Source organism: Oncorhynchus nerka, linkage group LG6 (genome assembly GCF_034236695.1).
Source record: "Oncorhynchus nerka isolate Pitt River linkage group LG6, Oner_Uvic_2.0, whole genome shotgun sequence".
Taxonomy (NCBI): domain Eukaryota; kingdom Metazoa; phylum Chordata; class Actinopteri; order Salmoniformes; family Salmonidae; genus Oncorhynchus; species Oncorhynchus nerka.
The window spans coordinates 72,791,149-72,818,632 of NC_088401.1; the positions used below are offsets into that span (position 1 = coordinate 72,791,149).

Here is a 27,484-nt window from a genome sequence, read left to right on the forward strand (position 1 = left end):
TTTGCGGAGTTGAGTCTTTTTGTACTAGATAAACATTCAACTGAATTGGGTTATTTCAGTTCACCCAGAGGTATAGGATGATGGTGTGTGTAATGACTGAAAGTGATGCCAGTGATACAGTAGGCCTAGGCTACTGTAGGTTTATGACGGTATGGAGAGGAGTGACTGTATAATGTAATCTGGGCTGCCAGCTCTCATAACACCTTCATAATCCTATATAGCTAATCCATATGCTACTGCTACAACAGTTCTCTGCACAGCAACAGGAACACTCGGGATGTATGACTATCAAACATACCTCAACAATGGACAGGGTTAGGAGAAAGTTCACGTCAAAGTGTGGTCCTGTAGAAAGTTGTAATTACATTTTCCATTGTGTTTTGACAACAAACAAAAAATAAATGTCGCTTGTATTATAAACGTGCACTATCTTACACATAGCAAACATGTTTTAATTTGTAGTGGCTGTTTATTGTTGTTTCTTTGTCAAATGGTTAATTCACTCTGATCTGTGTTTTACGACAATGTTCATTCAACAGCTTTATTTTACAAGTAGGATGTTCATATAGTAGACTACCGACCTTTCACCATAATTCCACCAGGGTTCGCCATTGCATTACACCTGAAAGCGCAACGAACGCCTGTCCTACTGAATTGACCATTTCGAACTTGTTTATAGTATATCTTGATCAATCGGATGCATAGGCTACAAACAACTGAATAAGTGAATTGTAATATAAACATTGTTACAAACGTCTAGGCAAGGAACCCCAGTGCGCACAAAGTAGTCTAATATTTTCCATCCATCTCAAACCACCTACTCATTTGTCATTGAGCGACTTTCTTTTCTGGAAACAAACTCACTGGTAAAGGTGGTGATTGTTCCGGGTAGGCCTAAAGCACTAATGAAATGTGTTCGTTAAGAAATTCCGGTGTGGTTTTGCAATGTGCTTACCACCAGCACTAACTGAAAAAGTGAGATAGAGGAAGAGAGAGGGAGGGGAACTGAAATGACGAACACAATGGATTTAGTATTTAGTAAAATTGCTTTAATAATGTAGGATATATTTTATTTATATTTTTTTATAGAAGTTTGTAAATTATTTATGCGACACCATGGACTCTAACATAATGGACATTCTAGAAGAATTCATGGAAAGTGCGTTGGTGACTTGGGTATGTGTCAAAGCTTATTTAAATCACTTTCAGATGCTATAGTAGTAGACCTAGATATACGTGATGATGATAGTCTTTTATAACATATAAAAACACATAGCCTATTGCTGTTGTTTTGCTTTTATGGAGTATCAATACATACAAATCCTGTAAATAAACGACGTGTAAATTTAAAAACACTTATGAGATTATGCATTTTGTAAATAAAGTATAACTCTTTTACAAAAGTTATAACAACACGGATGGGTTGAACTTGAATCAGATGTAAATGCTTGTCATAACTTTTGTCATAACAGCAAACAACACTTAGTTCTCAAACTTCTCCTTTTCACAGCTTTCTCTACAATGGCTCATAGAATGTATCTTGTTGTTTTACCTTATATCTGTGACTTCCTATTCCCTTTCTTATTTATTTCTCAGTAAAATATGACCATCTCGGGTTTCATTGATCTACACCACAGATTCCAGATAGCAGTTTTCTCTGTTTGCAGTGATCCCCATGTGGTCTCTATATACATTATTTAGGTTGTACAGTGCCTTCGGAATGTGTTCAGTCCCCTTGACTTTTACCGCATTTTGTTACGTTACAGCCTTATTCTAAAATGGAATAAGTTGTTTTCCCCCCCTCATCTACTCACAATACCCCACAATGACAAAGCAAAAACAGGTTTTTAGAAATTCTTACTAATTTATTCAAAATCCAAAACCCATTTACGTAAGTATTCAGACCGAGTCTTCTTGGGTATGACACTACAAGCCTGGCACATCTGTATTTGGGGAGTTTCTCCCATTCTTCTTTGCAGACCTTCTCAGCTCTGTCAGGTTGGACGGGGAGCGTTGCTGCACAGCTATTTCCAGGTCTCTCCAGAGATGTTCGATCGGGTTTAAGTCATGGCTCTAGCTGGGCCACTCAAGGACATTCAGAGACTTGTCCCGAAGCCACTCGTGTGTTGTCTTGGCTGTGTGCTTAGGGTCGTTGTCCTGTTGGAAGGTGAACCTTTGCCCCAATCTGAGGTCCTGAGCACTCTGGAGTAGGTTTTTTATCAAGGATCTCTTTGTACTTTGCTCCATTCATCTTTGCCTCGACCCTGACTAGTCTCCCTGCCACTAAAAAACATCCCCACAGCACGATACTGCCACCATCATGCTTCACTGTAGGGGTAGTGCCAGGTTTCCTCCAGACCTGACACTTGGCATTCAGGCCAAAGAGTTCAATCTTGGTTTCAGACCAGAGGATCTTGCTTCTCATGGTCAGAGTTCTTAGGTGCCTTTTGGCAAACTCCAAGCGGGCTGTCATGTGCCTTTTTACTGAGGTGTAGCTTCTGTCTGGCCACTCTACCATAAAGGCCTGATTGGTGGAGTGCTGCAGAGATGGTTGTCCTTCTGGAAGGTTCTCCCATCTCCACAGAGGAACTCTGGAGCTCTGTCAGAGTGACCATTAGGTTCTTAGTCACCTCCCTGACCAAGGCCCTTCTCCCCCGATTGCTCAGTTTGGCCGGGCAGCCAGCTTTAGGAAGAGTAAAATATCTTCCATTTAAGAATGATTGAGGCCACTGTGTTCTTGGGGACCTTCAGAATTGTTTTGGTACCCTTCCCCAGATCTGTGCCTCGACACGTTCCTGTCTCTGAGCTCTATGGACAATTCCTTTGCCCTCATTGCTTGGTTTTTGCTCTGACATGCACTGTCAATTGTGGGACCTTATATAGACAGCTGTGTGCCTTTCCAAATCATATCCAATCAATTGAATTTACCACAGTTGGACTCCAATCAAATTGAATAAACATCTCAAGGGCGATCAATGGAAACAGGATGCACCGGAGCTCAATTTCGAGTCTCAAAGCAAAGGGTCTGAATAATTATTTAAGTAAGGTATCTGTTTTTCATTTTTAATATATTTGTAAACATTTCAAAAGACCTGTTTTCGTTTGTCATTATGTTGTATTGTGTGTAGATTGATGAGGATTTTTATTTATTTAATCCATTTTAGAATAAGGCTGTAACGTAACAAAATGTGGAAAAAGTCAAGGGATCTGAATATTTCCCGAAGGCACCGTTTATTGTGTTTCTATAGAATTTAGGGCTCGATTCAATCCGTAGCGCAGAATATCTATGTTGTGGCGCGGTTCACATTTAAAGGTCATTTCCGATTGAGCCAATGTACACTACATGACCAAAAGTATGCTCGTCAAACATCTCATTCCAAAATCATGTTTATTAATATGGAGTTGGTCCCCCCTTTGCTGCTATAACAGCCTCCACTCTTCTGGGAAGGCTTTCCACTAGATGTTGGAACATTGCTGTGAGGTCGAGCACTGACGTTGGGCGATTAGGCCTGGCTCGCAGTCTGCGTTCCAATTCATCCCCAAGGTGTTCGATGGGGTTGAGGTCAGGGCTCTGTGCAAGCCAGTCAAGTTCGTCCACACCGATCTTGACAAACTTTTGCCATAAAGTTGTAAGCACAGAATCGTCTAGAATGTCATTGTAGGCTGTAGCATTAAGATTTCCCTTCACTGGAACTAAGGGGCCTAGACCGAAGCATGAAAAACAGCCCCAGGCCATTATTCCTCCTCCACCAAACTTTACAGCATTGGGGCACATAGTGTTCTCCTGGCATCCGACAAACCCAGATTCTTCCGTCAGACTGCCAGATGGGGAAGTCGTGATTCATTACTCCAGAGAACGTGTTCCCACTGCTCCAGAGTCCAATGTCGTGGAGCTTTACACCACTCCAGCTGACACTTGGCATTGCGCATGGTGATCTTAGTGCAGTGCGGCTGCTCAGCCATGGAAACCCATTTCATGAAGCTCCCGATGAACAGTTCTTGTGCTGACGTTGCTTCCAGAGACAGTTTAGAACTCTGTAGTGAGTGTTGCAACCGAGGACAGACCATTTCTACGTGCTTCAGCACTCTGCGGTTCTATTCCGTGAGCTTGTGTGGTGTACCAATTTGCGGCTGAGCCGTTTTTGTGCCTAGACGTTTCCACTTCACAATAACAGCTCTTGCAGTTGACCGGGGCAGCTCTAGCAGGGCAGAAATTTGACAAACTGACTTTTTGGAAAGATAGCTTCTGATGACAGTGCAATGTTAAAAGTTACTAAGCTCTTCAGTAAGGCCATTCTACTGCCAATGTTTGTATATGGAGATTACATGGCTGCGTGCTAAATTTTATACACCTGTCAGCAATGGGTGTGGCTAAAATAGCCAAAACCACTCATTTGGGGCGTCCACATACTTTTGTATATATAGTGTATACAGCGTTTACTGTGAATGCAGTCTCCGCGACATTAATTGTTGATCGCGCTATAAAAGGGATCTTCACCGCTACAGATTGAATTAAAGGCCCTAATAGGATGCCCCCTCCCTCAGGTACAGCTCTTTGATGGTGTAGTGGACAGGGAGGACAATGTCATGTTCTTCAACCAGTACATGGAGGTGAACTACAAGTCCCAGAATTCCCATGACCGCTACCTGAGGCTGACCAATGGGATCTTTCTCAACGAGGTCATGAGGGTCATGTAAGTTCACACCTTTGCACAGGCCTCAAATGTCACAAGCAGGAAGTACACATTCCATAGCATGGAATGTGTACTGAAGGATTCAATGTAATACATTTATTTTACTTTACCTGATCAAAGGTATTATAGCTGGTGAAATACTGGGCTGGGATAGTTACCTTTGCTAAGAGGTGAGAGCTTTTATGGCACAAGTAGACGTGCACACTGGCTCAATCCCCACTCTGTCTGTCTGTCTGTCTGTCTGTCATTCCCAGAGACCCCAACCCCAAGCTGGAGCATTTGTACCTCAGTGGGAGAGATGACCAGATGCTCCGAGTCCAGAACTTCTCCATCCTCAACCGACACCTCAGGGCCTTCTACCAGGTATTGGTATTTGTGTCATGATTTTGTTTGATACACAATCACATCTCAGAGTAATTTACCACACAAGGTCCAGACTTGAGCCTAGGGAGACATCCAGGAAAATCTCTGCGAGAAATGAACTTTAGTCCAATACAATTTACAAAACACACAAAAACATGAGTCTTCACTGTTTGAGTTCCTGCTTTTGATAAGTCATTCAAACCCTCTGAACAGTGGAGCATCATGGGAGGGACACCAGCAAGTTTCAAATAATATTCTGGGATTTATTCAGAAATGTTTTGGATACAATTTATTGACAGGACTGTTTGTCATGACAACAATTCAGTCTTGTTTGATGTTGCTACGATGTCATTTTGTTTTTTGTGGTTTCACTTCTTGCTTCGTGTTTCCTGGTCACACTGGCAGGGCTGTGAAACCTTAAACCACCAGCAGCATGTGGTCACTCTGCAGCCTAATTTCTCTCTACCAGGGCTTGTGTCTGAGAACTAAATATAGTCATCGTACTACGTTGAAACATACATGAACAAATTGGTCTACTTTCCCCTCTGATGTCATCTGTGTTTATATTCTAAACTGAACTAAACTGGAAGGTTTTGTCATTTCAATGTTGATTTGAATACAGTAACTGCAATGTGGTTAGGGAAATTTCAATAAATAAATGTTTGAATCCTTTCAAGCTCTCCCTCTGATTCTGTCTACAGGAAGACCTACAGCAGCTGATTCTGATGCCTCTTCCGAACATTGCCATTTTGGGGCAAGACCCCCTAACAGGTAAAAAGAGTCAGTTGAAAGTACAGAATCTCTGATTGGGCTCCTATGTTGTCTATGAGAGTATGATGGGAACAAGAGAGTCATAAGAGTGAGAGTATAAGAGTATCTGTGTCTTTAGAGGCAGCAGTGGAGGAGTTGAGGAGATTGCTCCTGCTTTTACTGGGATGTGCTGTACAGGTGATTTCTCTCTCTCACACACACACACACACACACACACACACAAATACACACGCACACAAATACACACGCACACAAATACACACAAATACACACACACAAATACACACACACACACACACACACACACACACACACACACACACACACACACACACACACACTGAGCCAACTTTACTGACTACTCTTTGTTGATCAACAACAGTGTGAGAGGAAGGAAACATTCATACAGCAAATCCAGTCGCTGGACATCGAGACTCAAACTGCCATTGCCAACTGTATCCAGGAGGTCGGTTCAGTTCCCTACTCATTTATTCATATCCACTATTAACGTTCACCACGTCAGCCATTTTGTGCTGGAATGCTCAGTCACATACTGTTATTACCATAGAGAGGTAAGAAACTGTTGTTCCTGCAGGTGACCCAGGACCCCAGAGCGGTGCTGCCGCTGCAGTGGGGGGAGCTGGGAGGGCTGGAGGGGGTGGAGCTACAGGTGCTCTTTGGCTCCATGGCCAGACAGATCCAAGGCCTGCTGGCACAGAGGGACACACACCTGGAGGTACACAGACAAATACTCACAAATAGGTCCAGAACAACAAAGAGGGATTGAATGATGAAACCAGGCCTTTCAGCCTCTATAGGAGAGTGTATTCCAAATGAAAGCATCGCTGTGTCAAACCTGATTTAAAAAGCTCTAAGGGTTTCTTCCTCTCCGAGATTCACACAGAACCTGATCCTGATTTCATCACCTTCCTATCATCTCTCTCCGTCTCTCTTTTTCCTTCTGTCTCTCCCTCCGCCCTCTCTCAGAGGATAGCAGAGTTGTGTTGGAAGAGTGAGGTCCAGCAGGCTGAGTCTGTCATGGCAACCCGAGGTGGTCACATTGACGAGCAGCCCCAGGGTCTGGCTGTCCAGCTAGCAGACAGCAGGGCCAAACTACGACGCCTCAAACAAGAACTGTAAGACGTGTGTGTATGCTTGTGTGTGTGAGACCGTCATGTCAGTGTGTGCATCAAAACGTTTTTAAGTTGGAGGAAGACTTTTCTTTGAGAGATGTCTGGTAACTGTTAGAACTACATACAGCATGTCGTCCATTTCTAGGGAATACAAAAGACAAGTGTGTGTTTAAGGTTTTTAAGTTGGAGGAAGACTTTTCTTTGAGAGATGTCTGGTAACTGTTAGAACTACATACAGCATGTCGTCCATTTCTAGGGAATACAAAAGACAAGTGTGTGTTTAAGGTTTCTAAATTGGAAGAGGACTATTCTGTAAGAGGTGTCTGTAGTTTAGTAGTACAATACTATTGCAATAATGACGTCTGTTTCTAAAGGGAAGACAAAGGGGATCAACTATTGGATCACAAGCAGGAAGTACAAACTATGGACGAGCAGCTGAAGAAACTTCAGAAAGAGGTAAGATTTTCTCTGGTATCACTACCAGTAACTGGACCAGAACTTTCTGCTACTTTTGTCCTCCTCTAACCTCACCTCTATCTTGTGTGTGTTGGGCAGAACCGCAGTCTTCAGGGTGAGGTGCGGGGAATGCGAGCGTTGCGTGACGAGCTGGACTGTCTTCGTGACCGTGCAGGCAGAGCCGAGCAGCTGCAGACAGAAGTACAGAGCTGCACTCATAGACTACGCAGCCTGGAAGTCACTCGCACACAACTGAAGGTATCTCCACCAATACACTGCACACTGTTTAGTACACAGAGACACTATTGAGGGTTTCTACACCTATACACCACACACTATTTAGTACACAGAGACTCTACTGAAGGTATCGCCACCAATACACCACACACTGTTGCCACACACAGGCACAATTGAAGGTACCACACCACCTCTACCGTCAACTGTAGCCACACTCAGCTGATGGTTGGCCCATTCCCAAAACAACCCTCAGCCCCTTCCCCCTAGCTACTTCCCTCTGTGTTTGCAGATGGGCTTACAGTAGGTGAGCTCCCTCAATAGAGATAATACTTTGCAGTTTCTTCAGATCTGTACATACCTGTAGTATTGGTGCTAGGTATTGTAGGTGCTATGCCTTGTTTTTCTACTGGGACATTGAATGCTGTTACCTGTCTCGGTCTCTGTCCCCTGTCTGTCTCTGTCCCAATCTCATGTCTCCTTCTCTGTCCCCTGTCTGTCTCTACCCCCGTCTCTGTCTATCCCCTGTCTCTCTCCCTCTCTCTGTCTCTATCCCCTGTCTCTGTGTCTATCCCCTCTCTATCTTTGTCCCTCTCTTTGTCTCTATCCCCGGTCTCTGTCTCTGGTCTCTGTCTCTGTCCCCGGTCTCTGTCTCTGTCCCCGGTCTCTGTCTCTGTCCCCGGTCTCTGTCTCTACCCCCGGTCTCTGTCTCTACCCCCTGTCTCTGTCTCTATCCCGGTCTCTGTCTCTATCCCGGTCTCTGTCTCTATCCCGGTCTCTGTCTCTATCCCCGGTCTCTGTCTCTATCCCCGGTGGTCTCTGTCTCTGTCTCTATCCCCGGTGGTCTCTGTCTCTATCCCCGGTCTCTGTCTCTATCCCCTGTCTCTGGCTCTATCCCCTGTCTCTGGCTCTATCCCCTGTCTCTGGCTCTATCCCCGGTCTCTGTTTCTATCCCCGGTCTCTGTTTCTATCCTCTGTCTCTGGCTCTATCCCCTGTCTCTGGCTCTATCCCCTGTCTCTGGCTCTATCCCCTGTCTCTGGCTCTATCCCCTGTCTCTGGCTCTATCCCCTGTCTCTGGCTCTATCCCCGGTCTCTGTCTCTATCCCCGGTCTCTGTCTCTATCCCCGGTCTCTGTCTCTATCCCCGGTCTCTGTCTCTATCCCCGGTCTCTGTCTCTATCCCCGGTCTCTGTCTCTATCCCCTGTCCCTGTCTCTGACTCTTTCTCTGTCTGTCTCTATCCCCTGTCCCCGTCTCTCTCTGTTTCTATTCCCTGTCCCTGACTCTTTCTCTCTGTCTGTCTCTATCCCCATCTCTCTCTGTCTCTATCCCCTGTCCCCGTCTCTGACTCTTTCTCTCTCTCTATCCCCTGTCCCTGTCTCTGACTCTTTCTCTCTCTCTGTCTCTATCCCCTGTCCCTGTCTCTGACTCTTTCTCTGTCTCTATCCCCTGTCCCTGTCTCTGACTCTTTCTCTCTCTCTGTCTCTATCCCCTGTCTCTGACTCTCTCTCTGTCTCTATCCCTTGTCCCTGTCTCTGACTCTTTCTCTCTCTCTGTCTCTATCCCCTGTCTCTGACTCTTTCTCTCTCTCTGTCTCTATCCCCTGTCCCTGTCTCTGACTCTTTCTCTCTCTCTGTCTCTATCCCTTGTCCCTGTCTCTGACTCTTTCTCTCTCGCTGTCTCTATCCCCTGTCCCTGTCTCTCTCTTTCTATTCCCTGTCCCTGACTCTTTCTCTCTCTCTGTCTCTATCCCCTGTCCCCGTCTCTCTCTGTTTCTATTCCCTGTCCCTGTCTCTGACTCTTTCTCTCTCTCTGTCTGTCTCTATCCCCTGTCCCTGTCTCTCTCTGTTTCTATCCCCTGTCCCTGTCCCTGTCTCTGACTCTTTCTCTCTCTCTGTCTGTCTCTATCCCCTGTCCCCGTCTCTCTGTTTCTATTCCCTGTCCCTGTCTCTGACTCTTTCTCTCTCTCTGTCTCTATCCCCTGTCTCTGACTCTTTCTCTCTCTCTGTCTCTATCCCCTGTCTCTGACTCTTTCTCTCTCTCTGTTTCTATCCCGTCTCTGACTCTTTCTCTCTCTCTGTCTCTATCCCCTGTCCCTGTCTCTGACTCTTTCTCTCTCTCTGTCTCTATCCCCTGTCCCTGTCTCTGACTCTTTCTCTCTCTCTGTCTCTATCCCTTGTCCCTGTCTCTTTCTCTCTCTCTATCCCCTGTCCCTTTCTCTCTCTGTTTCTATTCCCTGTCCCTGACTCTTTCTCTCTCTCTGTCTCTATCCCCTGTCCCCGTCTCTCTCTGTTTCTATTCCCTGTCTCTGACTCTTTCTCTCTCTCTGTCTGTCTCTATCCCCTGTCCCCGTCTCTCTCTGTTTCTATCCCCTGTCCCTGTCTCTGACTCTTTCTCTCTCTCTGTCTGTCTCTATCCCCTGTCCCCTTCTCTCTCTGTTTCTATTCCCTGTCCCTGTCTCTGACTGTTTCTCTCTCTCTGTCCCCGTCTCTCTCTGTCTCTATCCCCTGTCCCTGTCTCTGACTCTTTCTCTCTCTCTGTCTCTATCCCGTCCCTGTCTCTGACTCTTTCTCTCTCTCTGTCTCTATCCCCTGTCTCTGACTCTTTCTCTCTCTCTGTCTCTATCCCCTGTCCATGTCTCTGACTCTTTCTCTCTCTCTGTCTCTATCCCCTGTCCCTGACTCTTTCTCTGTCTCTATCCCCTGTCCATGTCTCTGACTCTTTCTCTCTCTCTGTCTCTATCCCCTGTCCCTGTCTCTGACTCTATCCCCTGTCTCTGACTCTTTCTCTCTCTCTGTCTCTATCCCCTGTCCCTGTCTCTGACTATTTCTCTGTCTCTATCCCCTGTCCCTGTCTTTGACTCTTTCTCTCTCTCTGTCTCTATCCCCTGTCCCTGTCTCTGACTCTTTCTCTCTCTCTGTCTCTATCCCCTGTCCCTGTCGCTGACTCTTTCTCTCTCTCTGTTTCTATTCCCTGTCTCTGACTCTTTCTCTGTCTCTATCCCCTGTCCCTGTCTCTGACTCTTTCTCTCTCTCTGTCTCTATCCCCTGTCCCTGTCTCTGACTCTTTCTCTGTCCCTATCCCCTGTCCCTGTCTTTGACTCTTTCTCTCTCTCTGTCTCTATCCCGTCCCTGTCTCTGACTCTTTCTCTCTCTCTGTCTCTATCCCCTGTCCCTGTCGCTGACTCTTTCTCTCTCTCTGTTTCTATTCCCTGTCCCTGTCTCTGACTCTTTCTCTGTCTCTATCCCCTGTCCCTGTCTCTGACTCTTTCTCTGTCTCTATCCCCTGTCCCTGTCTTTGACTCTTTCTCTCTCTCTGTCTCTATCCCCTGTCCCTGTCTCTGACTCTTTCTCTCTCTCTGTCTCTATCCCCTGTCCCTGTCGCTGACTCTTTCTCTCTCTCTGTTTCTATTCCCTGTCTCTGACTCTTTCTCTGTCTCTATCCCCTGTCCCTGTCTCTGACTCTTTCTCTCTCTCTGTCTCTATCCCCTGTCCCTGTCTCTGACTCTTTCTCTGTCCCTATCCCCTGTCCCTGTCTTTGACTCTTTCTCTCTCTCTGTCTCTATCCCGTCCCTGTCTCTGACTCTTTCTCTCTCTCTGTCTCTATCCCCTGTCCCTGTCGCTGACTCTTTCTCTCTCTCTGTTTCTATTCCCTGTCCCTGTCTCTGACTCTTTCTCTGTCTCTATCCCCTGTCCCTGTCTCTGACTCTTTCTCTCTCCCTGTCTCTATCCCCTGTCCCTGTCTCTGACTCTTTCTCTGTCTCTATCCCCTGTCCCCATCTCTCTCTGTCTCTATCCCCTGTCTCTGACTCTTTCTCTCTCTCTGTCTCTATCCCCTGTCCCTGACTCTTTCTCTCTCTCTGTCTCTATCCCCTGTCCCTGACTCTTTCTCTCTCTCTGTCTCTATCCCCTGTCTCTGACTCTTTCTCTGTCTCTATCCCCTGTCCCCATCTCTCTCTGTCTCTATCCCCTGTCTCTGACTCTTTCTCTGTCTCTATCCCCTGTCTCTGACTCTTTCTCTGTCTCTATCCCCTGTCTCTGACTCTTTCTCTGTCTCTATCCCCTGTCCCCATCTCTCTCTCTCTCTATCCCCTGTCTCTGACTCTTTCTCTCTCTCTGTCTCTATCCCTTGTCCCTGTCTCTGACTCTTTCTCTCTCGCTGTCTCTATCCCCTGTCCCTGTCTCTCTCTTTCTATTCCCTGTCCCTGACTCTTTCTCTCTCTCTGTCTCTATCCCCTGTCCCCGTCTCTCTCTGTTTCTATTCCCTGTCCCTGTCTCTGACTCTTTCTCTCTCTCTGTCTGTCTCTATCCCCTGTCCCTGTCTCTCTCTGTTTCTATCCCCTGTCCCTGTCCCTGTCTCTGACTCTTTCTCTCTCTCTGTCTGTCTCTATCCCCTGTCCCCGTCTCTCTGTTTCTATTCCCTGTCCCTGTCTCTGACTCTTTCTCTCTCTCTGTCTCTATCCCCTGTCTCTGACTCTTTCTCTCTCTCTGTCTCTATCCCCTGTCACTGTCTCTGACTCTTTCTCTCTCTCTGTTTCTATCCCGTCTCTGACTCTTTCTCTCTCTCTGTCTCTATCCCCTGTCCCTGTCTCTGACTCTTTCTCTCTCTCTGTCTCTATCCCCTGTCCCTGTCTCTGACTCTTTCTCTCTCTCTGTCTCTATCCCTTGTCCCTGTCTCTTTCTCTCTCTCTATCCCCTGTCCCTTTCTCTCTCTGTTTCTATTCCCTGTCCCTGACTCTTTCTCTCTCTCTGTCTCTATCCCTGTCCCCGTCTCTCTCTGTTTCTATTCCCTGTCTCTGACTCTTTCTCTCTCTCTGTCTGTCTCTATCCCTGTCCCCGTCTCTCTCTGTTTCTATCCCCTGTCCCTGTCTCTGACTCTTTCTCTCTCTCTGTCTGTCTCTATCCCCTGTCCCCGTCTCTCTCTGTTTCTATCCCCTGTCCCTGTCTCTGACTCTTTCTCTCTCTCTGTCTGTCTCTATCCCCTGTCCCCGTCTCTCTCTGTTTCTATTCCCTGTCCCTGTCTCTGACTGTTTCTCTCTCTCTGTCCCCGTCTCTCTCTGTCTCTATCCCCTGTCCCTGTCTCTGACTCTTTCTCTCTCTCTGTCTCTATCCCGTCCCTGTCTCTGACTCTTTCTCTCTCTCTGTCTCTATCCCCTGTCTCTGACTCTTTCTCTCTCTCTGTCTCTATCCCCTGTCCATGTCTCTGACTCTTTCTCTCTCTCTGTCTCTATCCCCTGTCCCTGACTCTTTCTCTGTCTCTATCCCCTGTCCATGTCTCTGACTCTTTCTCTCTCTCTGTCTCTATCCCCTGTCCCTGTCTCTGACTCTATCCCCTGTCTCTGACTCTTTCTCTCTCTCTGTCTCTATCCCCTGTCCCTGTCTCTGACTCTTTCTCTGTCTCTATCCCCTGTCCCTGTCTCTGACTCTTTCTCTCTCTCTGTCTCTATCCCCTGTCCCTGTCTCTGACTCTTTCTCTGTCTCTATCCCCTGTCCCTGTCTTTGACTCTTTCTCTCTCTCTGTCTCTATCCCCTGTCCCTGTCGCTGACTCTTTCTCTCTCTCTGTCTCTATCCCCTGTCCCTGTCTCTGACTCTTTCTCTCTCTCTGTCTCTATCCCCTGTCCCTGTCTCTGTCTCTATCCCCTGTCCCTGTCTCTGACTCTTTCTCTCTCTCTGTCTCTATCCCCTGTCCCTGTCTCTGACTCTTTCTCTCTCTCTGTCTCTATCCCCTGTCCCTGTCGCTGACTCTTTCTCTCTCTCTGTTTCTATTCCCTGTCCCTGTCTCTGACTCTTTCTCTGTCTCTATCCCCTGTCCCTGTCTCTGACTCTTTCTCTCTCCCTGTCTCTATCCCCTGTCCCTGTCTCTGACTCTTTCTCTCTCTCTCTGTCTCTATCCCCTGTCTCTGACTCTTTCTCTGTCTCTATCCCCTGTCCCTGTCTTTGACTCTTTCTCTCTCTCTGTCTCTATCCCCTGTCCCTGTCTCTGACTCTTTCTCTCTCTCTGTCTCTATCCCCTGTCCCTGTCGCTGACTCTTTCTCTCTCTCTGTTTCTATTCCCTGTCCCTGTCTCTGACTCTTTCTCTGTCTCTATCCCCTGTCCCTGTCTCTGACTCTTTCTCTCTCCCTGTCTCTATCCCCTGTCCCTGTCTCTGACTCTTTCTCTCTCCCTGTCTCTATCCCCTGTCCCTGTCTCTGACTCTTTCTCTGTCTCTATCCCCTGTCCCCATCTCTCTCTGTCTCTATCCCCTGTCTCTGACTCTTTCTCTCTCTCTGTCTCTATCCCCTGTCCCTGACTCTTTCTCTCTCTCTGTCTCTATCCCCTGTCCCTGACTCTTTCTCTCTCTCTGTCTCTATCCCCTGTCTCTGACTCTTTCTCTGTCTCTATCCCCTGTCCCCATCTCTCTCTGTCTCTATCCCCTGTCTCTGACTCTTTCTCTGTCTCTATCCCCTGTCTCTGACTCTTTCTCTGTCTCTATCCCCTGTCTCTGACTCTTTCTCTGTCTCTATCCCCTGTCCCCATCTCTCTCTGTCTCTATCCCCTGTCTCTGACTCTTTCTCTGTCTCTATCCCCCGTCTCTGACTCTTTCTCTGTCTCTATCCCCTGTCCCCATCTCTCTCTGTCTCTATCCCCTGTCTCTGACTCTTTCTCTCTCTCTATCCCCTGTCCCTGACTCTTTCTCTCTCTCTGTCTCTATCCCCTGTCCCCGTCTCTGTCCCATCTCTGTATGGCGCCCCCCATAGGAGCAGCAGCAGCTGTGTGTGGCACTGCAGGAGACCCGGGTCCTGCTGGAGGAGCAGCTGGCGGACACACGACAACGCTGCTCGAGCCTACGTGAGCTGGAGAGAGACAATCTACTGCTGCGACGAAGACTCATAGACCTGGAGGGGGTAGGTAATGATGGTAATGTGTGTGTGGTAATGTGTTTCTGAATCACAAGTAAGACATTTGGTATCTGCTGGCCGGGCTCACGTAGATATTTCCCCTAATTTGTTGGTGTCTGTGTGTGTGTAGGAGCGGGATACTGAGAGGCAGAGGGTCGATGAGCTGTTAGAGATGAATATGGGCCTGGAGGCGGAGCTTAGACAGGAGCTTAGACATAACAACAACAATACAGGCACGATGACAGCGGCTCCACATTTCCACCAATTGGAGGTGGAGTCTGATGAGGAGGCTGGGCTAAGAGTGGAGCTAAGAGAAGAGATTGGTCAGTCAGTCTGCCTGTCTGTTGTGTGTCTTTTCAGTTAAATTGGATTATTTTGAACGACCCCTCCTCTCTAATTCAAATTCAAATAAGCTTTAATGGCATGAATGGTACCACTGTTGCCAAAGCAATGAAATATATATCCCTCCCTCTCCACTCCCTCTCATTCTCTCTCTCTCAGATCTGAAGCCTCTGAGTGTGGAGGTGGGCGAGGCATCGTCACTGAGGCTTCTGGGAGCTGAGAATGAGAACGCTGAGCTGAGGAGACGCCTGGAGGACCTGCAGTCCGAACAGGAGTTCAGGGGTCAGAGGGTAAGGGTCACGAGAGTCGATCTATCAAAATGGATTGAGTCTAGGTTAAACCTCCAGGGGGCAGACAAAGGCAACAGTAGCAAGGAACAGTAAAAAAGAAGACTCTACACAGGGAGCCTTGTGGCTTGCCAAGTACTTGTATTAGTGTCCAGGCTAAGGGCACTGCTATTGGAGGATCCAACTGTCTGCTATATTTTGCAGCAAGCTGATTTGCCGGAGGTGAGGGAGGAGCTGGCCTGTCTGGATGCAGAACATCAGAATACGCTAAGAGAGGTGAGCTGATGTGACCGACTGTGTTAACCCTCTGAGCTAAAGCCTAGGCATTAGGAGGCTAACAAAAGTATTTAGGCCTAAGAGAACGCTATTCATCATGTGGGTCACTAAACCGTTAGTGACGTTTACAGTGCATTCAGAAAGTATTCAGACCCCTTCACTTTTGCCACATTCTGTTACAGCCTTATTCTAAAATATATATATATATATTTTAAATGTCCTCATCAATCTACACACAAAACCCCATAATGACAAAGTGAAAACAGGTTTTTAGAAATGTTTGCAAAAAAACAAAAACAGAAATACCTTATTTACATAAGTATTCAGACCCTTTGCTACGAGACTCGAAATTGAGCTCAGGTGCATCCTGTTTCCATTGATCATCCTTGAGAGGTTTATACATCTTGATTGGAGATGGGAGAGGCAGGACATGCAGCGCGATCTTTGTCAGAAATAGAACTGACTTCTATTTTACCCCTTGGCAACGCAGACGCTTGTTGGCGGGCGCGAGCAGTGTGGGTGCAATAATTGAATAACATAGATTTCTAAATTTATTTTGCGACACGAGTGCAGGTGCAGGCGACGCGAGCGATGTAGTCAGCCTGTCAGACCATGAGAAACAAGAATCAACATCTGGAGGAAACCTGGCACCAGTGAAGCATGGTGGTGGTAGCATTATGCTGTGGGGATGTTTTTCAGCGGCAGGGACTGGGAGACTAGTCAGGATCGAGGGAAAGATGAACGGAGCAAAGTACAGAGAGATCCTTAATGAAACCTGCTCCAGAGCGCTCAGGACTTCAGACTGGGGCGAAGGTTCACCTTCCAACAGGACAACGACCCTAAGCACTCAGCCAAGACAACTCAGTAGTGGCTTCGGGACAAGTCCCTGAATGTCCTTGAGTGGCCCAGCCAAAGCCTGGACTTGAACCCATTCGAACATTTCTGGCATCATACCCAAGGAGACTCAAGGCTGCAATCACTACCAAAGGTGCTTCAACAAAGCACTGAGTAAAGGGTCTTAATACTTCTATTCTACTTTCAGTTTTTAATTTTTAATACATTTGCAAAAATATCAAAACACCAGTTTTTTCTTTGTCATTATTGGGTATTGTGTGTAGATGTATGAGGGGGAAAAGTATTCAATCCATTTTAGAATAAGGCTGTAATGTAACAAAATGTGGAAAAAGTCAAGGGGTCTGAATACTTTCCGAAGGCACTGTATCTAGATGTGATCTCACTGTGTCGTCTGACATGTATCTAGATGTGACCTCACTGTCGTCTGACATGTATCTAGATGTGATCTCACCGTGCCGTCTGACATGTATCTAGATGTGACCTCACTGTCGTCTGACATGTATCTAGATGTGACCTCACTGTCGTCTGACATGTATCTAGATGTGACCTCACTGTCGTCTGACATGTATCTAGATGTGATCTCACCGTCGTCTGACATGTATCTAGATGTGATCTCACCGTCGTCTGACATGTATCTAGATGTGACCTCACTGTGTCGTCTGACATGTATCTAGATGTGATCTCACTGTGTCGTCTGACATGTATCTAGATGTGACCTCACCGTCGTCTGACATGTATCTAGATGTGACCTCACTGTGTCGTCTGACATGTATCTAGATGTGATCTCACTGTGTCGTCTGACATGTATCTAGATGTGACCTCACTGTGTCGTCTGACATGTATCTAGATGTGATCTCACTGTGTCGTCTGACATGTATCTAGATGTGATCTCACTGTGTCGTCTGACATGTATCTAGATGTGATCTCACTGTGTCGTCTGACATGTATCTAGATGTGATCTCACTGTGTCGTCTGACATGTATCTAGATGTGATCTCACCATCGTCTGACATGTATCTAGATGTGACCTCACTGTGTCGTCTGACATGTATCTAGATGTGATCTCACCGTCGTCTGACATGTATCTAGATGTGATCTCACTGTGTCGTCTGACATGTATCTAGATGTGACCTCACTGTCGTCCGACATGTATCTAGATGTGACCTCACCGTCGTCCGACATGTATCTAGATGTGACCTCACTGTGTCGTCTGACATGTATCTAGATGTGATCTCACTGTGTCGTCTGACATGTATCTAGATGTGATCTCACTGTGTCGTCTGACATGTATCTAGATGTGACCTCACTGTCGTCCGACATGTATCTAGATGTGACCTCACCGTCGTCCGACATGTATCTAGATGTGACCTCACTGTCGTCTGACATGTATCTAGATGTGACCTCACTGTCGTCTGACATGTATCTAGATGTGATCTCACTGTCGTCTGACATGTATCTAGATGTGACCTCACTGTGTCGTCTGACATGTATCTAGATGTGACCTCACTGTCGTCCGACATGTATCTAGATGTGATCTCACCGTGCCGTCTGTGACCTCACTGTCGTCTGACACTGTGTGACGTCTGACATGTATCTAGATGTGACCTCACTGTCGTCTGACATGTATCTAGATGTGACCTCACTGTCGTCTGACATGTATCTAGATGTGACCTCACTGTCGTCTGACATGTATCTAGATGTGACCTCACTGTCGTCCGACATGTATCTAGATGTGATCTCACCGTGCCGTCTGACATGTATCTAGATGTGACCTCACTGTCGTCTGACATGTATCTAGATGTGACCTCACTGTCTGACATGTATCTAGATGTGATCTCACTGTGATCTGACATGTATCTAGATGTGACCTCACTGTCTAGATGTGACCTCACTGTCGTCTGACATGTATCTAGATGTGACCTCACTGTGCGTCTGACATGTATCTAGATGTGACCTCACTGTGTATCGTCTGACATGTATCTAGATGTGACCTCACTGTCGTCTGACATGTATCTAGATGTGATCTCACTGTCGTCTGACATGTATCTAGATGTGACCTCACTGTGTCGTCTGACATGTATCTAGATGTGACCTCACTGTGTCGTCTGACATGTATCTAGATGTGATCTCACTGTCGTCTGTCTAGACATGTATCTAGATGTGACCTCACCGTGTCGTCTGACATGTATCTAGATGTGACCTCACTGTGTCGTCTGACATGTATCTAGATGTGATCTCACTGTGTCGTCTGACATGTATCTAGATGTGACCTCACTGTGTCGTCTGACATGTATCTAGATGTGACCTCACTGTGTCGTCTGACATGTATCTAGATGTGACCTCACTGTGTCGTCTGACATGTATCTAGATGTGACCTCACTGTCGTCTGACATGTATCTAGATCCGACATGTATCTAGATGTGACCTCACTGTGTCTGACGTCTGACATGTATCTAGATGTGACCTCACTGTGTCATCTGACATGTATCTAGATGTGACCTCACTGTCGTCTGACATGTATCTAGATGTGACCTCACTGTCGTCTGACATGTATCTAGATGTGACCTCACTGTCGTCTGACATGTATCTAGATGTGACCTCACTGTCGTCTGACATGTATCTAGATGTGACCTCACTGTCGTCTGACATGTATCTAGATGTGACCTCACCGTGTCGTCTGACATGTATCTAGATGTGACCTCACTGTGCCGTCTGACATGTATCTAGATGTGATCTCACCGTGCCGTCTGACATGTATCTAGATGTGATCTCACTGTGTCGTCTGACATGTATCTAGATGTGACCTCACTGTGTCGTCTGACATGTATCTAGATGTGATCTCACTGTGTCGTCTGACATGTATCTAGATGTGACCTCACTGTGTCGTCTGACATGTTTCTAGATGTGACCTCACTGTGTCGTCTGACATGTATCTAGATGTGATCTCACCGTGCCGTCTGACATGTATCTAGATGTGACCTCACTGTCGTCTGACATGTATCTAGATGTGATCTCACCGTGCCGTCTGACATGTATCTAGATGTGACCTCACTGTCGTCTGACATGTATCTAGATGTGACCTCACTGTCGTCTGACATGTATCTAGATGTGACCTCACTGTCGTCTGACATGTATCTAGATGTGACCTCACTGTCGTCTGACATGTATCTAGATGTGACCTCACTGTCGTCTGACATGTATCTAGATGTGACCTCACTGTCGTCTGACATGTATCTAGATGTGACCTCACTGTCGTCTGACATGTATCTAGATGTGACCTCACTGTCGTCTGACATGTATCTAGATGTGACCTCACTGTCGTCTGACATGTATCTAGATGTGACCTCACTGTCGTCTGACATGTATCTAGATGTGACCTCACTGTGTCGTCTGACATGTATCTAGATGTGACCTCACTGTGTCGTCTGACATGTATCTAGATGTGACCTCACTGTGTCGTCTGACATGTATCTAGATGTGACCTCACTGTGTCGTCTGACATGTATCTAGATGTGACCTCACTGTGTCGTCTGACATGTATCTAGATGTGACCTCACTGTCGTCCGACATGTATCTAGATGTGACCTCACTGTCGTCCGACATGTATCTAGATGTGACCTCACTGTGTCATCTGACATGTATCTAGATGTGACCTCACTGTCGTCTGACATGTATCTAGATGTGACCTCACTGTCGTCTGACATGTATCTAGATGTGACCTCACTGTCGTCTGACATGTATCTAGATGTGACCTCACTGTCGTCTGACATGTATCTAGATGTGACCTCACTGTCGTCTGACATGTATCTAGATGTGACCTCACTGTGTCATCTGACATGTATCTAGATGTGACCTCACTGTCGTCTGACATGTATCTAGATGTGACCTCACTGTCGTCTGACATGTATCTAGATGTGACCTCACTGTCGTCTGACATGTATCTAGATGTGACCTCACTGTCGTCTGACATGTATCTAGATGTGACCTCACTGTCGTCTGACATGTATCTAGATGTGATCTCACCGTGCCGTCTGACATGTATCTAGATGTGACCTCACCGTCGTCCGACATGTATCTAGATGTGATCTCACCGTGCGTCTGACATGTATCTGACATGTATCTAGATGTGATCTCACTGTGTCGTCTGACATGTATCTAGATGTGATCTCACTGTGTCGTCTGACATGTATCTAGATGTGATCTCACTGTGTCGTCTGACATGTATCTAGATGTGACCTCACTGTGTCGTCTGACATGTTTCTAGATGTGACCTCACTGTGTCGTCTGACATGTTTCTAGATGTGACCTCACTGTGTCGTCTGACATGTTTCTAGATGTGACCTCACTGTGTCGTCTGACATGTATCTAGATGTGACCTCACTGTGTCGTCTGACATGTATCTAGATGTGACCTCACTGTGTCGTCTGACATGTATCTAGATGTGACCTCACTGTGTCGTCTGACATGTATCTAGATGTGACCTCACTGTCGTCTGACATGTATCTAGATGTGACCTCACTGTCGTCCGACATGTATCTAGATGTGACCTCACTGTCGTCCGACATGTATCTAGATGTGACCTCACTGTGTCGTCTGACATGTATCTAGATGTGATCTCACTGTGTCGTCTGACATGTATCTAGATGTGATCTCACCGTCGTCTGACATGTATCTAGATGTGACCTCACCGTCGTCTGACATGTATCTAGATGTGACCTCACTGTGTCGTCTGACATGTATCTAGATGTGATCTCACCGTCGTCTGACATGTATCTAGATGTGATCTCACTGTGTCGTCTGACATGTATCTAGATGTGACCTCACTGTCGTCCGACATGTATCTAGATGTGACCTCACCTAGTGATCTCACCGTCTGACATGTATCTAGATGTGACCTCACTGTGTCGTCTGACATGTATCTAGATGTGACCTCACTGTCGTCTGACATGTATCTAGATGTGACCTCACTGTCGTCTGACATGTATCTAGATGTGATCTCACTGTCGTCTGACATGTATCTAGATGTGACCTCACTGTGTCGTCTGACATGTATCTAGATGTGACCTCACTGTCGTCCGACATGTATCTAGATGTGATCTCACCGTGCCGTCTGACATGTATCTAGATGTGACCTCACTGTCGTCTGACATGTATCTAGATGTGATCTCACCGTGCCGTCTGACATGTATCTAGATGTGACCTCTCACATGTATCTAGATGTGACCTCACTGTGCCGTCTGACATGATGTGACCTCACTGTCGTCCGACATGTATCTAGATGTGATCTCACTGTGTCGTCTGACATGTATCTAGATGTGATCCTCACTGTGTCGTCTGACATGTATCTAGATGTGATCTCACTGTGTCATGTATCTAGTGTGATCTGACACATGTATCTAGATGTGACCTCACTGTCTGACATGTTTCTAGATCTCACTGACATGTATCTAGATGTGACCTCACTGTACATGTATCTAGATGTGACCTCACTGTGTCGTCTGACATGTATCTAGATGTGACCTCACTGTGTCGTCTGACATGTATCTAGATGTGACCTCACTGTGCGTCTGACATGTATCTAGATGTGACCTCACTGTACATGTATCTAGATGTGACCTGACCTCTAGATGTGACCTCACTGTGTCGTCTGACATGTATCTAGATGTGATCTCACTGTGTCTGACATGTATCTAGATGTGACCTCACTGTCGTCCGACATGTATCTAGATGTGACCTCACCGTCGTCCGACATGTATCTAGATGTGACCTCACTGTGTCGTCTGACATGTATCTAGATGTGACCTCACTGTCGTCTGACATGTATCTAGATGTGACCTCACTGTCGTCTGACATGTATCTAGATGTGATCTCACTGTCGTCTGACATGTATCTAGATGTGACCTCACTGTGTCGTCTGACATGTATCTAGATGTGACCTCACTGTCGTCTGACATGTATCTAGATGTGACCTCACATGTGACCTCATCTGACATGTATCTAGATGTGACCTCACTGTCGTCCGACATGTATCTAGATGTGATCTCACCGTGCCGTCTGACATGTATCTAGATGTGACCTCACTGTCGTCTGACATGTATCTAGATGTGATCTCACCGTGCCGTCTGACATGTATCTAGATGTGACCTCACTGTCGTCCGACATGTATCTAGATGTGACCTCACTGTCGTCCGACATGTATCTAGATGTGATCTCACCGACATGTATCTAGATGTGACCTCACTGTGTATCGTCTGACATGTATCTAGATGTGACCTCACTGTCGTCTGACATGTATCTAGATGTGACCTCACTGTCGTCTCTGACATGTATCTAGATGTGACCTCACTGTGTCTGACATGTATCTAGATGTGACCTCACTGTGCGTCTGACATGTATCTAGATGTGACCTCACTGTGTCGTCTGACATGTATCTAGATGTGACCTCACTCACTCACTGTGTCTGACATGTCTAGATCCTGACATGTATCTAGATGTGACCTCACTGTGTCGTCTGACATGTATCTAGATGTGACCTCACTGTGTCGTCTGACATGTATCTAGATGTGACCTCACTGTGTCGTCTGACATGTATCTAGATGTGACCTCACTGTCGTCTGACATGTATCTAGATGTGACCTCACTGTCGTCTGACATGTATCTAGATGTGATCTCACTGTCTGACATGTATCTAGATCTCACTGTCGTCTGACATGTATCTAGATGTGACTCTCACTGTATCTAGATGTGATCTCACTGTCTGACATGTATCTAGATGTGACCTCACTGTCGTCTGACATGTATCTAGATGTGACCTCACTGTGTGCGTCTGACATGTATCTAGATGTGACCTCACTGTCGTCTGACATGTATCTAGATGTGACCTCACTGTCGTCTGACATGTATCTAGATGTGACCTCACTGTGTCGTCTGACATGTATCTAGATGTGACCTCACTGTCGTCTGACATGTATCTAGATGTGATCTCACCGTGCCGTCTGACATGTATCTAGATGTGACCTCACTGTGTCGTCTGACATGTATCTAGATGTGACCTCACTGTGTCGTCTGACATGTATCTAGATGTGATCTCACTGTGTCGTCTGACATGTATCTAGATGTGACCTCACTGTGTCGTCTGACATGTATCTAGATGTGACCTCACTGTATCTAGATGTGACCTCACTGTCTGACATGTTTCTAGATGTGACCTCACTGTGTCGTCTGACATGTATCTAGATGTGACCTCACTGTGTCGTCTGACATGTATCTAGATGTGACCTCACTGTGTCGTCTGACATGTATCTAGATGTGACCTCACTGTGTCGTCTGACATGTATCTAGATGTGACCTCACTGTCGTCTGACATGTATCTAGATGTGACCTCACTGTCGTCTGACATGTATCTAGATGTGATCTCACTGTCGTCTGACATGTATCTAGATGTGACCTCACTGTGTCGTCTGACATGTATCTAGATGTGACCTCACTGTCGTCCGACATGTATCTAGATGTGATCTCACCGTGCCGTCTGACATGTATCTAGATGTGACCTCACTGTCGTCTGACATGTATCTGACATGTATCTATCTAGATGTGACCTCACTGTCGTCTGACATGTATCTAGATGTGACCTCACTGTGTCGTCTGACATGTATCTAGATGTGACCTCACTGTGTCGTCTGACATGTATCTAGATGTGACCTCACTGTGTCGTCTGACATGTATCTAGATGTGACCTCACTGTGTCGTCTGACATGTATCTAGATGTGACCTCACTGTGTCGTCTGACATGTATCTAGATGTGACCTCACTGTGTCGTCTGACATGTATCTAGATGTGACCTCACTGTCGTCCGACATGTATCTAGATGTGACCTCACTGTGTCATCTGACATGTATCTAGATGTGACCTCACTGTCGTCTGACATGTATCTAGATGTGACCTCACTGTCGTCTGACATGTATCTAGATGTGACCTCACTGTCGTCTGACATGTATCTAGATGTGACCTCACTGTCGTCTGACATGTATCTAGATGTGACCTCACTGTCGTCTGACATGTATCTAGATGTGACCTCACTGTCGTCTGACATGTATCTAGATGTGATCTCACCGTGCCGTCTGACATGTATCTAGATGTGACCTCACCGTCGTCCGACATGTATCTAGATGTGATCTCACCGTGCCGTCTGACATGTATCTAGATGTGATCTCACTGTGTCGATCTGACATGTATCTAGATGTGATCTCACTGTGTCGTCTGACATGTATCTAGATGTGATCTCACTGTGTCGTCTGACATGTATCTAGATGTGACCTCACTGTGTCGTCTGACATGTTTCTAGATGTGACCTCACTGTGTCGTCTGACATGTTTCTAGATGTGACCTCACTGTGTCGTCTGACATGTATCTAGATGTGACCTCACTGTGTCGTCTGACATGTATCTAGATGTGACCTCACTGTGTCGTCTGACATGTATCTAGATGTGACCTCACTGTGTCGTCTGACATGTATCTAGATGTGACCTCACTGTCGTCTGACATGTATCTAGATGTGATCTCACTGTCGTCCGACATGTATCTAGATGTGACCTCACTGTCGTCCGACATGTATCTAGATGTGACCTCACTGTCGTCCGACATGTATCTAGATGTGACCTCACTGTCGTCTGACATGTATCTAGATGTGATCTCACTGTCGTCTGACATGTATCTAGATGTGACCTCACTGTGTCGTCTGACATGTATCTAGATGTGACCTCACTGTCGTCCATGTACTCACTGTGTATCTAGATGTGATCTCACTGTGCCGTCTGACATGTATCTAGATGTGACCTCACTGTCGTCTGACATGTATCTAGATGTGATCTCACTGTGTCGTCTGACATGTATCTAGATGTGACCTCACTGTGACGTCTGACATGTATCTAGATGTGACCTCACTGTCTCTGACATGTATCTAGATGTGACCTCACTGTCGTCTGACATGTATCTAGATGTGACCTCACTGTCGTCTGACATGTATCTAGATGTGACCTCACTGTGTCGTCTGACATGTATCTAGATGTGACCTCACTGTGTCGTCTGACATGTATCTAGATGTGACCTCACTGTGTCGTCTGACATGTATCTAGATGTGACCTCACTGTGTCGTCTGACATGTATCTAGATGTGACCTCACTGTCGTCCGACATGTATCTAGATGTGACCTCACTGTCGTCTGACATGTATCTAGATGTGACCTCACTGTGTCATCTGACATGTATCTAGATGTGACCTCACTGTCGTCTGACATGTATCTAGATGTGACCTCACTGTCGTCTGACATGTATCTAGATGTGACCTCACTGTCGTCTGACATGTATCTAGATGTGACCTCACTGTCGTCTGACATGTATCTAGATGTGACCTCACTGTCGTCTGACATGTATCTAGATGTGACCTCACTGTCGTCTGACATGTATCTAGATGTGATCTCACCGTGCCGTCTGACATGTATCTAGATGTGACCTCACCGTCGTCCGACATGTATCTAGATGTGATCTCACCGTGCCGTCTGACATGTATCTAGATGTGATCTCACTGTGTCGTCTGACATGTATCTAGATGTGACCTCACTGTGTCGTCTGACATGTATCTAGATGTGATCTCACTGTGTCGTCTGACATGTATCTAGATGTGACCTCACTGTGTCGTCTGACATGTTTCTAGATGTGACCTCACTGTGTCGTCTGACATGTTTCTAGATGTGACCTCACTGTCGTCTGACATGTATCTAGATGTGACCTCACTGTCGTCTGACATGTATCTAGATGTGACCTCACTGTCGTCTGACATGTATCTAGATGTGACCTCACTGTCGTCTGACATGTATCTAGATGTGACCTCACTGTGTCGTCTGACATGTATCTAGATGTGACCTCACTGTGTCGTCTGACATGTATCTAGATGTGACCTCACTGTGTCGTCTGACATGTATCTAGATGTGACCTCACTGTGTCGTCTGACATGTATCTAGATGTGACCTCACTGTCGTCCGACATGTATCTAGATGTGACCTCACTGTCGTCCGACATGTATCTAGATGTGACCTCACTGTGTCATCTGACATGTATCTAGATGTGACCTCACTGTCGTCTGACATGTATCTAGATGTGACCTCACTGTCGTCTGACATGTATCTAGATGTGACCTCACCGTCGTCCGACATGTATCTAGATGTGATCTCACCGTGCCGTCTGACATGTATCTAGATGTGATCTCACTGTGTCGTCTGACATGTATCTAGATGTGACCTCACTGTGTCGTCTGACATGTATCTAGATGTGATCTCACTGTGTCGTCTGACATGTATCTAGATGTGACCTCACTGTGTCGTCTGACATGTTTCTAGATGTGACCTCACTGTGCCGTCTGACATGTATCTAGATGTGACCTCACTGTCGTCTGACATGTATCTAGATGTGACCTCACTGTCGTCTGACATGTATCTAGATGTGACCTCACTGTCGTCTGACATGTATCTAGATGTGACCTCACTGTCGTCTGACATGTATCTAGATGTGACCTCACTGTGTCGTCTGACATGTATCTAGATGTGACCTCACTGTCGTCCGACATGTATCTAGATGTGACCTCACTGTCGTCCGACATGTATCTAGATGTGACCTCACTGTCGTCCGACATGTATCTAGATGTGACCTCACTGTGTCATCTGACATGTATCTAGATGTGACCTCACTGTCGTCTGACATGTATCTAGATGTGACCTCACTGTCGTCTGACATGTATCTAGATGTGACCTCACTGTCGTCTGACATGTATCTAGATGTGACCTCACTGTCGTCTGACATGTATCTAGATGTGACCTCACTGTCGTCTGACATGTATCTAGATGTGATCTCACCGTGCCGTCTGACATGTATCTAGATGTGATCTCACTGTGTCGTCTGACATGTATCTAGATGTGACCTCACTGTGTCGTCTGACATGTATCTAGATGTGATCTCACTGTGTCGTCTGACATGTATCTAGATGTGACCTCACTGTGTCGTCTGACATGTTTCTAGATGTGACCTCACTGTGTCGTCTGACATGTTTCTAGATGTGACCTCACTGTGTCGTCTGACATGTATCTAGATGTGACCTCACTGTGTCGTCTGACATGTATCTAGATGTGACCTCACTGTGTCGTCT

The 27,484-nt window shown here is 46.3% G+C and overlaps 1 protein-coding gene across 3 annotated transcripts in view; it reads left to right on the forward strand.

The window, feature by feature from the left end:
- Positions 1–962: 962 nt before the first annotated feature.
- LOC115130075 (protein Daple-like) overlaps positions 963–27,484 on the forward strand; it is a 37,622-nt gene continuing 11,100 nt past the window's right edge. Inside the window, exons 1-14 of one of the 3 annotated variants that reach the window (XM_065019854.1) lie at positions 963–1,176; positions 4,546–4,694; positions 4,949–5,057; positions 5,759–5,828; positions 5,947–6,005; positions 6,211–6,294; positions 6,424–6,564; positions 6,816–6,964; positions 7,336–7,417; positions 7,517–7,675; positions 14,389–14,535; positions 14,660–14,852; positions 15,031–15,161; positions 15,363–15,434. In XM_065019854.1, coding sequence (XP_064875926.1) covers positions 1,117–1,176; positions 4,546–4,694; positions 4,949–5,057; positions 5,759–5,828; positions 5,947–6,005; positions 6,211–6,294; positions 6,424–6,564; positions 6,816–6,964; positions 7,336–7,417; positions 7,517–7,675; positions 14,389–14,535; positions 14,660–14,852; positions 15,031–15,161; positions 15,363–15,434 — 1,605 coding nt within the window. In that variant the 5' untranslated portion in view covers positions 963–1,116. The remainder of the gene's footprint in view (positions 1,177–4,545; positions 4,695–4,948; positions 5,058–5,758; positions 5,829–5,946; positions 6,006–6,210; positions 6,295–6,423; positions 6,565–6,815; positions 6,965–7,335; positions 7,418–7,516; positions 7,676–14,388; positions 14,536–14,659; positions 14,853–15,030; positions 15,162–15,362; positions 15,435–27,484) is intronic. The other 2 variants (XM_029660845.2, XM_065019853.1) reach the window with 2 other exon arrangements.